Source organism: Sarcophilus harrisii, chromosome 2 (genome assembly GCF_902635505.1).
Source record: "Sarcophilus harrisii chromosome 2, mSarHar1.11, whole genome shotgun sequence".
Classification (NCBI taxonomy): domain Eukaryota; kingdom Metazoa; phylum Chordata; class Mammalia; order Dasyuromorphia; family Dasyuridae; genus Sarcophilus; species Sarcophilus harrisii.
Window position 1 is genome coordinate 477,085,426 of NC_045427.1, and position 16,577 is coordinate 477,102,002.

General features: G+C 38.1%; 1 protein-coding gene across 2 annotated transcripts in view; it reads right to left on the reverse strand.

The window, feature by feature from the left end:
• The window catches only part of COL27A1 (collagen type XXVII alpha 1 chain), a 241,862-nt gene that overhangs the window by 81,212 nt on the left and 144,073 nt on the right, over positions 1–16,577 (reverse strand). For both annotated transcript variants that reach the window (XM_031954623.1, XM_023494250.2), the window contains exons 25-27: positions 11,354–11,407; positions 8,414–8,467; positions 7,532–7,585 (exon numbers count right to left, since the gene is read on the reverse strand). In XM_031954623.1, coding sequence (XP_031810483.1) covers positions 7,532–7,585; positions 8,414–8,467; positions 11,354–11,407 — 162 coding nt within the window. The remainder of the gene's footprint in view (positions 1–7,531; positions 7,586–8,413; positions 8,468–11,353; positions 11,408–16,577) is intronic.

The following is a 16,577-nucleotide window of genomic DNA, read 5'->3' on the forward strand; positions in this document are numbered from 1 at the left end:
TCAAATAAACTTTTGGAACAGCAGAGCTAACAAAAGATCAGAGGGAGGCATTTTTCTAGTCTAAGACAACTGAGGAGGTCCATAGGAGAGGTCTGTAATACTGGGGTGGACGCAGGCCTAGAGCATAGCAGAGTACCAACTTTGGAGGAGGTTATGATAGCAGCAGCAGCAGCAACAGTAGTTGTGGGAACTTGAAGCCCTCAGATAGTAAGGATAGGACAGATGAAAAACAAATTAGAAGGGTTTGCTGGCACCAAGTATACCTGGCACTGATTACTAACTCTATTGCCATATTCTTTGGGGTGCAGTTCAAAGCTGGAGAGGGGAGCTTGTAGTTAGTCACAAAGAAGCATTAGCCCTAGTCACAAGCCAAGAGGAACAGTAATATTTGTAGCTGCAAAGGAGTAGGGGACTTTCCCAGACAAAGACAAAGGGCAGACTAAGAGAGTCATCACCTCACTTCTCCCAAAATAACATCAACTTGGATGTCCAACCCCCATAATTAGCTCTGAAAACAGTAACACAAAAATATTAAAGCTTGAGATAATGCCTCTTCATGCCCAGGTGAGCACAGCCTAACTTTAACATAAAGTTCAAAGTGAAGAAATACATTGGAAAAATGAGCAAATTAAAAAAAAAAGTAACATGATCATAAAAAGCTATTATGTTGGCAGGAATGCCAAGACATGAACTCAGAAGACGACAACAAGGTATAAATTGAAAGCCTCAAAGAAAAATGCTAATTAGATCCAAGGTCAGTAAGAATTCCTGGAAGAATTAAATAATGAAATAAGAGTGGTACAGAAAAAAATGAAGGAAAAATGAGAGTGATACAAGAAAATAATGAAAAGATAATTATCATCTTGGTAAGAAGAGACACAAAAAATAGTAAAGAAAATATCACCTTAAAAAGCAAAATTGGCTTAATGGTAGAAATGATACAAAAACTTACTAAAGAAAAGAATTCCTTAAAAAGCAGAATCAGGCAGCTGGAAGCTAATGACTCCACAAGATTACAAGAAACAACAAAACAAAATCAAAAGAATGAAAAAAATATTAGAAAAATGTGAACTATTTCATTAAAAATTTTTTTGATCTGGAAAATAGATCAAGGAAAGATAATTTAAGAATTATTGTGCTATCTAAAAGCAATCATCAAAAAAGGGACATAGAAATCACATTTCAAAAAATGATAAAAGTCCTTCTATATTCCAGAAAGCAAAATAGAAATGGAAAGAATCTACAATTACCTCCTGAAAGAGATCCCAAAATGAAAACTCCTAGAAATATTGTAGCCAAATTCCAGAGCTCCCAGGTCAAAGACAAAATACTTCCAACAGCCAGAAACAAACAATTCCAGTCTTGTGGAGGCACAGTCAAGATAATACAAGATTTAGCAGCAAAGGAACAGAGGATTTGGAATAGGATATTCTGAAGAGAGCTAGATTACAACCACAAATAACCTACCCAGAAAAACTATCATCTTTTGGAAGGAGGAAATGGATAGTTAATGAAATAGAGGACTTTTAAGCATTCCTGATGAAAAGACCAAAGCTGAATTGAAAATTTGATTTTCAAACATAAGACTCAAGAGAAGCATGAAAAGGTACACATGAAAGAATAATCATAAGGGACCTGATAGAGTTAAATTGCTTACATTCCGATATGGGAAGAGGATACATATAACTCTGAAGTACTTTATCATTGTTAGGGTAGTTAAAAGGAATCTGCATAATCAGAAAGTAGAGGTATAAGCCAATTAATTTGGATTTATCTCCAAAAAAGAATATGGAGGAGAAAGAGAGATGCTCTGGAAGAAAGGGGAAGAGAAAGATAGAATGGAGAAAATTTTCTCACAAAGGTGGCAATCATGATCTAAAGCAAAAGGAAAAATAGACTTCATTGAAAGAGATAATCAGGAAGACTACATTTTGCTAAAAACTACTAAAAAATTTATACCAAGTTTCTCTGATAAAGGCCTAATTTTTCTCATATATAGGGAACTGACTCAAATTTATTAAAAAGAATCATTTCCCAATTGATAAATGGTCAAAAACTATGAACAGTTTTCAAAAGAAAAATTCTCAGAATATGAAAAATGCTTGAAATCACTACTGATTGAAGAAAGGCAAATTAAAACTGTTTGAGATATCACTTCACACCTATTAGAAATGACAAATGGTAGAGGAGATGAGGGAAATAGATGAGGGAAAATTAATGAACCATTGGTGAAGTAATGAAATGGTCCGATCATTCTGGAGAACAACATGAAGGTAGGCTTAAAGAGCTATACAATTGTGCATATCCTTTGATCCAGCAAAACCATTACCAGATCTGCATCCTAAAGAGATCAAAGGAAAAGAAAAAGGATGTCAATGTACAAAAACATTTATAGCAGCTCTTTTTGTGGTGAAAAAGAATTAGAAATGGAAGGGATACCCATAAATTTGGGAATGGCTAAACAAGTTGTGGCATATGATTATGATGGAGTACTATTGTACTATAATAAATTATGAGGCTAGTAGTTTCAGAAAAAAAAAAAAAACATGGCAAGACCTATATGAACTGATGCAAAGTAAAGTAGGAAAAATCAGAATATTATTGTGCATAGTAAGAGCAATGATGTAAGCATGATCAACTATGAAAGACTTGGCTACTCTGAGCAATACAGTGATCATAAACAATTCCAAAGGACCCTTGATGAAAAAAATTGCTATCTACTTTCAGAGAGAGAATGGATGAATTGAATAAAAATTTAAATATATTTTTTCATGTTGTTTTGCTTTCTTCCCCAGTATGGCTAAAATGGAAATGTTTCCATGATTTCACATGTATAACTGATGCCATATTGTCTTTTCAGTAGGTGGGATAGAGGAGAGAAGAAACTCCAGAACTCAAAATTAAAAAGAAACAAATGTTAAAAATAACTATTAAATATCTATTAAATATGTTTTAAAAAACAAAAGTACAAAAATACTTTTTTTTTTTTTTTTTTTTTTTTTTTTAAAGAAGGGCTAAGTGGTTGGCCCCAAGAATTGAAAATGGACTCAGAAATCCATTCTGAGACAACATCCCCAGTTGCCAAAGTGGCCCTTCTCTCTGAATGAATTCCTCAAACTGGCCCTGCTTCCAGCCAGCTCATTGAGATAGAAGGTTGGAACACTTTGATTTGCAATGCCAAGATTGACTTAGCTTCCTGAGTTATTGGACCAGGAGTGGATTCTGGTTCACCTGCAGCTTTCCTCCATCCTGACCCTGCCCTTTTACCTTGGAAAGTAGTCAACACTCTCTTGATAAGTAGGTATAATGACCCAAACAATCAAAGACCTTAATGTCAGCACTTCTATCCAGGTCTGTCTTCCTAATCTCTGCCTATATTCCAAATTCTTGTCTGGTCTGCTGATGTCTTGAGTCTTTTGGTTTATAGGTCTAAACTATTTTGTGGGGCATTCAAGGTTAAACTGCTTCCAGTTTATCCAGGCTTATCAATCAAGCAATTAATAAGCAATCACTAAATGCCGGCTATGTGCCAGGCACCTCGTCAAAGTGCTGGTCCTACAAAAACAAATGCAAAAAGTTCCTGCCCTTAAGAAAGATACATTCTATTGGCAATTCCAGGAATTCTTTTGAATTCTCCAGGAGGATTTTTGTCTATCTTGGTCCATTTTGGTTTCTCTTGATTAAAATTATCTCCTTTTGCCTCTGAACCCTGAGAAATCAGAGTCCTCTGAGTTCCACCTATCTATCAAAGCCCAACTCAGCTCCTCTGGTACAGCAAAAAGAGAACTTGGACTTAGAATTACAGCACCAGGTTTAAAGCTCAACTCTGTTACTCGTTGCTTAAATGTATTTCCAGGCAAATTACTTTACCTCTATAGGCCTCAGTATTCTTATTTATAAAATAAAGGGATATAGTAACACATATGGTGAGCTGGAATTAGCTCATATGGGTTTGTGAGAGCTGGTTGTTAAATTCTCAGTGTGAGCACTTACACTTTGTAAATCAGCAGTGCTACAAATCAGGGTTGGATTTATTGTTCTGCAAATTGTCCAGACTCAAAAAAGTAAAGGAAAAAATTTTAATAATGCAGATTAAACTTAAAAGTGGGTCATGCACATATTTTCCCACCCCACCCCTCAATGAACTAGTGATTAAACATTTACCAGCGCACCCTTGTAATCTGTTTTCTGTAATGGAACCCTATAACAGTGTGGTAAAGCCTATAGGCCCCTCCCTTTTTAGAATAATGTTTTATATGTATAAAATAAAATATATAGGATTACAAAACAGACCAATTCTATTCAAATGCAATTATCAAAATAATTTTTAAAAAGAAGTTCACTAATCCCAGGTTAAGGATACCTGAACTGGAAGATCTTTCCTTTCCAGGTCTAAATGCTCTGACCTTTTCTGATTACTCATGATTTAATTAATTTCTTTCTCCTTTGAATTTAAAATTTGAACCAAACAATTTATCTTCTTGATTTCATGGTGTTAGTATTGTTTCTCTATTCCTAAGCTCCTTGAGGGCAGGGACCATGTCTCCTTTGTGTTTTCATGCATTTAGCACAGAATCAAATACAAAATGAGTATTCATTTGGTGAAATGCTTATTCATTGAGGCTGATCAGCTGCCTTCACTGATCAATCAGTGAAGTCAATCAGCAGAGGAGTCCTGACTGAGAAAAGCACTATAAGTTTGGGGGGAAGAGGAATATGACCAAGAGGAAGAGCAAGGCAACCAGCCAACTCTGTGGGTGCCCATGGGAAAGCTAGAGACAGTCCCTCCTCGCCTGTTCCAGACCAAACTAACCACTTGGCATAGGAAGTTCAGCTCTACTGAAAACAGCCTTAAAGCCTCTTTGTGCTGGAGATTCCACCAGCCCCAGTTTGGCCCCTTCCTGTGCTGACTGCACTAGGCACATTGCTGGTTTTCTATGCAGGAACAGAATGCCATCCATATTGCTTGCTTAAAAAGTGACCTGGCTGGCAGGCCAGGAGGGACCCGCTTTCCTCTTCAGCCTTTCCACCCACAAGATGGCATACAACAGAGTAGATGTCTTAGGTTCCTTGGCAGAAAGGTGATGGCAAAGCTTGTGGTCTGACCACGGACTAAGAGCTAAGGATTCTGGGTTCCATTAACCACTAAAAAGAACATTCAACATCAGGAATGAAATCTTCAGTTCAAATCTTCTTCTCATTTTAGCTATATCTTCTTAGGCCATTTTTATGTCCCAAGAATCTCAGTTTTCTCAGATGTAAAATGGTAGGAAAAAAGTTCATATGATTTACTTCACAGGATGAGGAAAACACTCTGTGACCCTTAAAATGCTATACTAACTTGTTTTCATGTGAAAGCAATTGCCCACTGGCTCCCTCAGAATCAGCTCTAGGAAGAAATGGGTTATACCAAAGGGGTGAGAGGAATCTTTCTGCTCACTACGGAAATCACAGTTCCCTGGAATATTTGTCTTCTCCTGGGGAGGGGGGGGCAAGAAAAAATTTTCTACAGAGGAAGCAAAAATGGGGAGAGTTTGAGTCACATAGTAGACAAATGATAGTATGAGAATTTGAACTCAGTTTCCATTTTTGAACCAGTATTCTAGTGCTACAACAGACTGCCTCTCTCTTTTCCCTCTACCCTACAACTGAGTCTCTTATTCATTCCCGGCTTATTTCCATGGAAATTACTACCATTACAATTATTATTAATCAATTCTTGCAGGATGGGGAAAAGCTTTTAATCTGATTTGTTGGCTGGAACCAGCCCCTTCTCATCCAACAGGATAAATTCCCCTTGGAGATACACATTAATCAAGGCCAGGGTATTCCTTCTGCCTGGAGAGAGATAATTGATAGAATATGTGTAGAACTGACAGCAGATACCAGTGACAAGATACTTGTTTTTCATTAAGCAATTTTTGAGCAATGGGAGCCCAGTAAGACAGATTTAACCTTCTGATTCCCAGTTCAAGTTAACATCTGGCTTTGGGAGCACTAGGGTGCCTTGCCAAAGATCAATCTAGAGTATAAAGAAGAATTGTCAGTGTGGATCATGGAATTTAAAAGAGTGGACTCTCCCCTGATCAGTATCATCTCTAAGACCACCACAGTTACATCATGTTTGACAGTTTATAAAGCACTTTCCTTTGAGTAATTCCATGAGTTAGATAGGAAGCTACCACACCAATCTAGACAAGTGGTAATAATGCCTCAAACCAAGATATTGGTGACAGAAATGAAAGACAGGAGACAAAGATTTAGAGGAAAAATGGAAGATATTGATTAATGATGGGGGTCAAGAGAAAGGGAAGACTCAAAGATGACTATGAAATGACTCCCAGATCTATATTTTCACGTCCACATTCTCCTCTGATTTCCAGTCCCACATCTCCAACCGCCTACTGGACATCTTCCTCTGAATGTCCTTTTAGTCCTTCAAATTCAACAAGTCCAAAACAAAACCTATCTTCTTTCCCCCCAAATCTGCACCTCTGTACAGGAAGATAGTCATATTCATATACTATAGGTGGAACCATAAATTGATTCAGTCAGAAAAGCAATTTAGAGTTTTGCTTAAAAAGCAAACTGTTCATACCCTTTGATCCAGAGATCTCACTGCTAAGTATATACCCCAACAAGGTCAAAAAGGAAAAGAAAGATGCCAAAATATTCACAGTAGTACTTCTGGTTAATAAAGAACTGGAAACAAAGTAGCTAGCCATTATTTGGGATAGGGCTACGCAAACTTTACAGTGCATGAATGTAACAGGATATTCAAATGCCATAAGAAGAAATAAACATGAAGGAGACCGTGAAGCAAAGGAAAGATAGGAAACAAAGCTGCAGAAGCAGGGAAATAATATATAAAATTATTGCAATGAAAATGGAAAGAAAACAAATCGAACACTTTATAATTAGTAATAGCTAAGCTTTGCCCCAGGAGAGTTGAAAAAATGTATCACCTTCTTTGAAGAGGAAAAGAATTACATATACTGTCAAACTTAATTGGTTTTGCTGAACTGTATTCTTTCCTTTTTCTTTTTAAATTTTTGCTTCAAGGGATAGCTTGCTAGGGAGCAAAGGGGAAGTGCCAATGAAACAAAAATGAAAAGAATGTAATGTTAAAATGAAAGATATTAATAAAAATAAAAATTATATATATACAAACATACATATACATACACAAATGGGTGTGTATATACACACACACATACACACACACTAAATCTGCATTTCCATCTAACTTCCCTGTTTCTGCTAGGAATGATAGAAGATGCTTCTCTAATGAATTGAGTAAGTCTCCACTTAAATTCATTTTAAATCTCCAATGGTTTCATTTTCCCTTCAGTCCCAAATATTCTCATTGTAAAAACTGGGAAGCTGAGGAAAAGGGAAATAAAGTAACTGGCCTAAGATTACACAAGTGACGACCATCAGAGAATGTGGGAAATGAACTCAAGCCCTCTGACTAGAGTCAGGGTTCCCAAATGGGTTCTTGTGCAGACATTTCTCTTGAGATAGTACTTACTGGGGGCCCGGGGTCTCCAGGATCTCCAACTCCACCTGCTGAACCAGGATGACCCTAAAAAAGAGAGGGGTAAAGGAGGGGGAATAATTGTGGTGAACTCATAGAAATAAAATTTCTTACTTCAAGCCCTGCCCTCCACTAACTTAACTAACCACAGATAAAGTAACATTAAGGTCAAGTCCTTGGGAATCTTAGTTCTTTCCTTTTGGAAAGAATAAATGGGAGAAACCTGAAGCATCCAAGTGAAGTATGAGGAGAAGAAATCAAAGAGGAGATGAAAGGGGAACTACCATACCAGAGACAATCGATTAAACAATAAGCATTTATTAAGCATCTATTTTGTGCAAATCCCAGACTGGAGCTTAGGGGAGAGATAAAAACAAAAATCAAACAGTCTTTGACCTCAAGAAACTTACATTCTATTGGATGACATAACATGCATATAGAGCCAAATAAAATATTCATAAAATCAATATGAGATAAATTAGGAAGGTGAGCATTGCCAATTGGGAGGGAGCAGAAAAAAGGGTCATGTGAAGGTGTTTAATCAAAAATCTGAAGGAAACAAGGAGTCAAAGTGAGGTGAGATGGAATATAAACATGGTAGACCATCATGGAATATTGTGTGAGAACCAACAGGAAGGTCAGCTTTTCTGGAAGTAAGAGGATAGGAATGAAAATTATGAGTAATAAATAAGGTTGGGAAAGTAAGTCAGGACCAGGTAGTGAAGGGCTTTAAAAATTAAATGGGGGAACTTCTACTTGATTAGTGACAACAGGAAACGTTTGGAGTTCATAGAGTAGGATAGTGATACAGTGAGACCTCACTTTAGGAAAAGAAAGAGTGGGGGGAGAGTGAGAGAATGCAGACTTACTCCTTACCATCGACCCCTTGGCTCCAGGAGCACCTGGTGGTCCCATAGCACCTCGGCTACCCTTCAGCAAAGGAGAAAAATCAATGAAGGCTTGGAAACCAATTGATCAATAAGCATTTATTAAACACCTCTTATGTACTGGGCATCATACTACAAAACAAAAGTGAAATAGCCTCTATCCTCAAGGAGCTAACCTTCCATTGGGAGGAGACCACTTTTACATATATAGCTATACACAAAGGAGGCACAAAGTAAAATGCAAGGTGGTTTTGAGGGGAGGGAGCAGGTTGGAGATTAGAAAAAAGATAGAAAATATCACTTGAGCTGAATCTTAAAGGACAGAAATATTCTCAGAGTTTAAATCCCACCTCAAATAATTACAAACTGTGTGATGCCGGGCAAGTCACTTAACTTGAGCTTTGCTTTCCTCATCTGTAAAATGGGGATAATACCTACCTCACAGAGTTAGTAAGAAAGTCAATTGTAATAAATGCTTTGCAAACTTAAAAGTGTTCTATGAATGTTAGTTATTATTATTATCATTAGAATATAGAGGGAAGATTTTTATGAGAATTGCCAAAACTCTGAATGTCTGAATACTGGGTTTTAATTGCTCCTATCTTTTCAGACATCAGCTTCTCACATAGCCATGTTTGGCATCAGCCATCAGTCACAGATGTATCTATTTCAGATTGAGATGTGGGCTTGGGATGAGATTGGTGGGATAATGTTCCCATTGATGTAGTAGAACAATCTTCTTCCTTCCTGCCCATCACCATGTCATTCTTTCCTTCCTTTATTAACATTCCAAGGTCAACTTTCTCTTTTTCTTGCACAGCAAAATACCCAATCCTAATTTATCTACACAGCTTTTGATATCTTCCTTCCCCTTATCATTTAACATGCTTGCATAATGATTTCATCCAACGCCCTTCACAATCTAAACCCACCTACATGTACCCTGTGCTCCAATCAGCAGGAAGAAGCTGTGGTCTAAAGGAATGGCATTTGATATGTATTCCAAAGGCCTGGCTTTATACAGTACTGGCTAAGGGCACTCAGGGTTAGTAATTTCACCCTATTTGTAGAAGTGAGATGATAAGACTTGTACTATAAATAACACAAGGTTGTTGTGAAGATCAAATGAAATGATATGAATACATCCAGCCTTCAGTTCTCCTCATTATTACTATTCACTTTTTCCTGAAAATGCTCTCTCATACCTTGTTCATGCTATTCCTCCTTATATTCCCACTCAACCTTCAGATACTACCTCTTCTTTGAGTCTTCCTTGATTATTTTTGCCAGACATGATCTTTCCCTCCACAGAATTCTCAAATCACTACTTGTATCATCACTGCACTCTATCTTTTATTGTTTTGTGTATAGTCTTAGACTATAAGATCTTAGAGATGATGGCCTTATTTATTCCCTTAGCACCCCCAAAAGCTTAGCCTGGTAACTGTCCTTCGGAGACTTTGGAATGCTTGCTGAATGACATGCAAATCTAGGACCACAATCTCTGAGTGGCTCTCTAAAGTCACTTCACAGACACAAGTTGGGGATTTTCCTTCAGCAGAGATGGTTTTCATTAAGGAACTGCTAATTATATTGTTCCTTTTGATTTCTATTCGGTACCATTTGGTTCTGGTTTAAGTTTGGCTTGGACTGGGTTGGATCTGCAAAGGCAGATGTGTCAACAGAAAGCACTTCCTTCCCTTCCCGCCTTTCCTCTCTCTCACTCCTCCCCTAACACACTCCACTCTTGCCCCAGTTCCCTAGTTGCTTAAGCAAGAACTGTATTCTGAGGAATTGATCGATCAACTGTTACACTAAACACTGAGCCTTGTGAAGGGAAGATTGTTGATGTATAAGGAATGGACTCTTCCCTTAAGGAACATCCCAGACTGAAGCCTATCACAGTCTAAGCCTTCACTCTGGGCCCAGGATTTGCTTCTGGCTCTAGTTAGGCCTCTGGATAGCCATTTCTGATATTAGTATCTCAAAGTATCCCTGCCCCACAGAGAAGCATGCTAAATTCCAGAGAGATCACAGAGCTACTCAAGAACCAAGATCTGTGTCAAGTGGATCATGTCCCAGCTGCTGTGACCTCTGGAGAACTAGGTTTTGTCTATATTGGCAAAAGTCCTTATCTGTGTTGGTTGGGAGTGGGGAGTGATAATCTGTAATATCATTTAATCTCTGTTTGCCTTAGTTTCTTCATCTATAAAAAGGGAATAATAATAGCAACTTCCTCCCTAGGTTGTTGAGAGGCTCAGATAATAATTGTAAAGTGCTTAGTGTTAAGTATTATGTAAATGTTAACCATTATTATTAATAATCCACTATATTCCCAAATAGATTTCTGGGATTAGGAAGCAGAAATGGGCCTCTCTTCCAGCTTTTTACTCAATAAGGTATTTTCACATGGAAAGCAAATCCATTCAAGACATATGGCTTACATCCCAAATCCATCACTTAATACATCACATAGGCAAATGGATGGATTCATCTAAGCAGTCCCAGCTGAGACCCATATGGCTGTACAACTCTGATGCCATTGACCAGCCCTCAGCCTTCTTGATGGCCCTTAGAAATCAGAGTGGGCAGGTTAGACAAAGTGAACAGACCCCTGACATGTGGAAGGCAAACCAGGTGGTCCTGAAAGGAGTAATAGTTAAGCACCAAAGGCAATAGAAGCTAGCAAATGAATGCAAGGCAGCCATGAAGAACACCAGACAATGGTCCTTTGACAGCTCATTCCCTAGCCCCCAAATGCCAAGATACAACTTCTGCCAACAGAGCTTGTTCAGGTCCTTGGACAAGGAACAACGGAGCTAAGAGTAAACTGAGACAGGGTTTTAAATTCCTAAAAACAGCAGCTTCCATCACCTCCCTCCCCCCAATGTGCTGGACTCCTTTATTTATTTTTTAAAATACAACCTACCTTCTCTCCAACGATTCCTGGCTCCCCGACCAGACCGATAAATCCCATCAGGCCCTATGAGAAACATTTGTTTTTAAAGTAGGAAAAAAAGTGAATTGGGAGATGTGTTAGGCTGTTTTAAAATGATGCTGGTTTTTTCCCCTTTTCCCTGAGTTGAATTTTTCAAGTGTCTCTAGTTTACTGAATGGTTATTATTGGTGGACAGCGGGACTGCTGGAGAGAGGAAGGTTTGTCCCACTCTAGCCTCCTTAACTCCAGCTAGTTCAATTTTTTGCACCAACTGGAGGATTGAGTGCCAGGATTTCTGTGAGCTGCACACCCTCTGCCTACCCCAGGAATGGGTCCAGGAGGGTGACCAGAAGATTGGAGTCCTCTAACAGAAAGGTGTAAAACACAGCAACCTGAGGGACCCAACACTGAGTGCTGCCCAAACCAGACAAAAAGAATGTAATTGGGACATATTTCACAATAAGCAAAAATACAATAGAACATAGATGATAGATGATGTTAATATGTAGTTTTCTAAGGTATCCTTATATAAGGTTTGATGGCTGCCTTTTCTATTTGAGTTTGATACCACTGCTCTAATCTGCACTAATACAACTCATAGGAGAAGGGGAAAAGATAGCATGGGAGAGATGAGAAAAAATTGTCCCATTAGGACATTGTTTTCATCTTCTCTATCCCCTTGTTGCTACTAAATAAGAAACCAAGAACTCCCAGGTCTGGATGAAGACACTGAATGTACATGATCCAAACCAAAATCTCGAAATTTAAGAATTTTGGCCATCTTCACAAATCTTTCTTCTTATTGAAAGGAAACACATAATAATTGTTGGTATTCTTTTAAGTTTTAACTGCTGTGTTCTAAGAATGCCTCCCTGGCAGCTTTTGGGGCATTGGTTTATCTTCTGTTTGGGTACAAATTCAAAGTTTACCCTATTTTATTGGGGGAAGGGGAAATGGGGACCAATAGCCTGTGGTCCAGAGAGTATAAGGTACTTGAAAAACTCAGAGCCAGCCAGCACTAGAAGCTAGGCTATCTGATTCCCTTTCTATCTGACCCTGCTTTCTCTCTTGAAGGAGAATATAAGATGAGATTTGATGGAATTTTGCAAAAAAAAAAAAAAAAAAAAAAAAGGCTTTAGGACCAGTTGGGTGGGGGAGGAAGTCAATTCAATTTTTAGCTGATTACTTCTTTGGCAGAATAGGCTTTTAAAACATGCTAAGAAAAAGAAAACATGCTAAGAGCTGCTTCTTAATCTACCAAGGTTTGGCAAGTGCTGAATGATAATAATTTGTGCCCATTTGGAAAAAAGTCACTTGCCTCAATACAGTGTACTATTGTATGGATTTCAACAGATTAATTAGAGGAACATTAAGTAATTGACCATTCAATTAACTCTTAGGGAGATTTTAAAAGGGCACAATATTGCTGCAAATATAGAAAGAACATTCAACATTCAATGGATATTTATAAAACAAAGAGCACTGGGTACCTGTGGGGGTGGGGAAAGTGAGACACAAAGTTTTGAAAAGAATTTCTATCTCTCTAGCTTTTCTTTCCTAGAAGTGCAAACTCTTTCACATCAAATTAATTTAATTTAGTACAACATGCATTTATCAAGTTCCACATTTATAAAGTTCCACACCACATGCAAATGCAGTGCTAGCCCTAATTTATTCATTGAATTAGATGGCACTTGATATAACAGCATGGGATGAATTAGCAACCCCATCTTCAATGTTGGTTTGTCCCAGACCAGGCCACACTTATTTTTTTTCTCTATCTGGAAAAGAGAATTTCCAAAACTGTTCCCTGCTTTAGAAAGTCTTGAGACAACTCAAACATCCTCTTCTACCTATCGCCATATTCAAGGAAGCCAGTCATTCCCCCTCAATGCCAAGAAATAGAAGAACAATGCTGCTTTGGAGGAACCAACATAAAAGCTGTCACGGTTAGATTTTATTTAGGGGTACTGACATTAGGGAACGTCAATAAGTGCAATAAATGCAGCTAAGTGGCAGAATGGGTAGAGCACCAGGTTTGGAGTCAGTAAAATCTGAATTCAAATCCAGCCTCAGACACTTACTATTTGTATAATCCTAGACTAGTCACTAAACCCTGTTTGCCTCAGTTTCCCCCTTCTGTAAAATGAGCTGGAGAAGAAAATGACAAATCACCAAGTGAAGAATGGCTGAACAAATTATGTTTAAAAATTTAATGGAATACTCTAAGATAAGAAGAAAAGACAGTTTTAGGGAAATCTGGAAAGACTTGTTATGAACTGATGCAAAGTAAAGTGGACAGAACCTGTAGAGTAATTTCTACAATAACAACAAAATAATAAAAACAAACACTTGTTTAAAAAAAACTTAAGAATTCCAATGGACACAATGGTCTTTATTTTAAAAGTCTGATTTCTGGGGATACTCTAAGGCACAGAATAGGCATGTTTGCAAGAAAGAGGTACATAGTCCTATAACTTGAGACATTCATAATATGGAAAAAGAGAATATGTTGTTGCTTCTGAAAGAATATTTTTCCTTGCCTGCTCTGAGGGAAAAAAATCTTCTCTGATCCTGAAAAGATCTGTATATTCTGTTCTGAACTGATGAGACTTTCCCTAAAGACAGTTGCTTCCTATTCTTATTCCCTATCACACATTTTGGAAACTAATTTTCTGACTGTCCCTCTCTCCTTACCTCTGCCAATGATTCCTTGGGACTTCCTGGCAAAAGGGTTGACCATAAAAAGGATCCTCCCTTCAAAAGCGGACAGACGGTCACTCTGCATCCCCAGAATGCCAAAGGAAGCACATCAAGGAAGCTCTGTATTAAGACCACTCCCTGCCAGGTTGGCTGGGGAAAAGCAGAAATTTCATAGCTACTTTATATTTATGGGTTACTGGGTATTGGATCGCAGACAGGTCATAAACCTCTAACAAGAATTCAAACAGAATTCTAATGAATAGCATTCCTACAGCCAGGGCCTCCTGGGGCCAGCCCAATGGCACACATGTTGCTAAACACACCATTCCAGAAAACACCTGGAAGGACTAGAAGAGCTAAGGCAGAAATCTCCCAGCCAAGGCTGCCATGATTGTGGATTCTCCATCTTCTTTCTAAGAACCTGGTTTCAATGACCCTGTCACCTTTTTCTGCTTAGGGTGCAAGCAGGAACACAAGTAATTCCACTCTGGGTCCTAACTCTTTTGACATTAATAGTTAATCATTAATGACAATTTTCTAAGACTATAAGTTGAAAAGAAAGTGCAGATCTATATTTGGTAGAGAAAGTTCCACACCTGAAAGTCCCTATACTGTGTAGATCACAAATTTAGTCCCCCCAAAATTATTAGCTTACATTAATAGGGATCTTGGAAAACACCATATGCATAATCTCATTAGTCCTGTCAGGCAAGTGCTATGGATACTATTATTCCCATTTTAGAGATGAAGAAACTAAGTCTGGGGAATAGAAAATAGTTTGCTCAAAGTCTCATAAGTAGTAAATGACAGAGCTGGGACATGAATTTAAGTAATCTGACTCCTAATCCAGCCCTCTTTCTGTCCATTACATCAAGCTACTTCTATGATGCAATAACCTGGGCATCTCCTTGTGCCAGTAGATGTGCCATATTCCCTCCAGAGACCTACAGTACTCCAAGGTATAGGGAAGCCCTCAGTTCACTGCCTGTAGGACACAATGAGGTGGTTTTTTATAAATCTTGGCCCTAAGTACTGGAAACGTAGAAGACAGAGGGGAAAAAAATGACCTGAAACTCAGGGAGTCCGAGTTTGGATCTTAGATCTAATATTTATCAATAAAAATAATAATCAATAATAACTCATTTAGGTATAATACTATAAGGCTGACAAAGTGCTTTCCTCACCACATTCCTGTAAGATGGATAGTACAGCCTCAATTTATGGGAGAAGAAGCCACAGCTGAGAGCAAGTCAAACAGCTAGGAAATGTTCAAAATCAAGAACTGACCAGTGGTCCCCTGACTCCATGTCCAATGTCCATATAACATAACCATAGGCAGATCACAACCTCTCAAGATCTCAGTGTTCTCATTGGTAAAAAAAAGGGAGTCAGACTAAGGTCCGTCTCTCAGTTCCCATCTAACTTAGAATGGGTAATTTTCAGTCTGGAGGCTAGGGGCCAATTTCAGCTTTTAAAATAATTTAAGACTTCACTGTAGCTAGAGCTAAAGTTACTGAAAGGGAGGCTCAATGGTTGGAGAGTTGAAATAGGGCTCATTGGTTCCTTGATCATGCATTGTAGATGATGGCAAATATCATTATTATGGAGGTGGTAGCTTGTGTACTTCCTTACACAAGCTACCGTCTCCATAATACCAAAATCAAACCATGGGCCTGCTTTTCCCATCAGTAAAACAAGTCTAGATGGCTTCTAAGACCTCTTCTAGTTCTAAAACTTATCTATCACTTAGTTCTAAGGACTCGTACAGCTTTGATACTATATTCTAAGGTCCATTATAGAGCATCTACTTCCTATTTGTTCTCTTTCCAATTTTTTTTGACTTCCGCTCTCATGTTAGCTGACAGTTGGCATTAGATTTGAACTGAAGATAAGTTGCCAAGTATTTATTAAGCACTTACTCTGTGCATTGCACTGTACTAGGGCAGATATAAAAGCAGAAAAAAAGCTTGCTGTCTGCCTCGGAGAAGCTTACAGCTCAGCAATCCTAACTCTATCTCTGTACTACTGCTGCAAAATAGTCCAAAAGGACTATTGACAGGAAGTTAGAGTTTCACTTTGGAAGATCTGATAGATTAGGTATTGGACAACCTGAGTTCAAATCCTGGCTTTGATACTTACTGTATGGTTTACACAATCAATAGCAAGTATTTATCAAATACCTACTATGCATCAGCCAGCATGCAAGTACCTACTATGTGCCAGCCACTATACTAACTGGGGAGACTAAGAAAAAAGAAGTAAAAATAGTTCCTATCCTCAAATACCTTCTACTCTGATGAGGTAAATAGTAAGAATGTAAATAATTAATGTAAGACATACATAGAGTATGAATAAATGAATAAATAAAAATATATTTCTTAGGCATTTTTCAAATGCAAAGGACCATGCTAAGCATTAATGAAACAGTCTCTCATCTCACATTCTAATGGGAGACAACACATTTAAGAAGATTGGACTACAAGTCAGAATAGATAAAAGATAATCTTAGGAT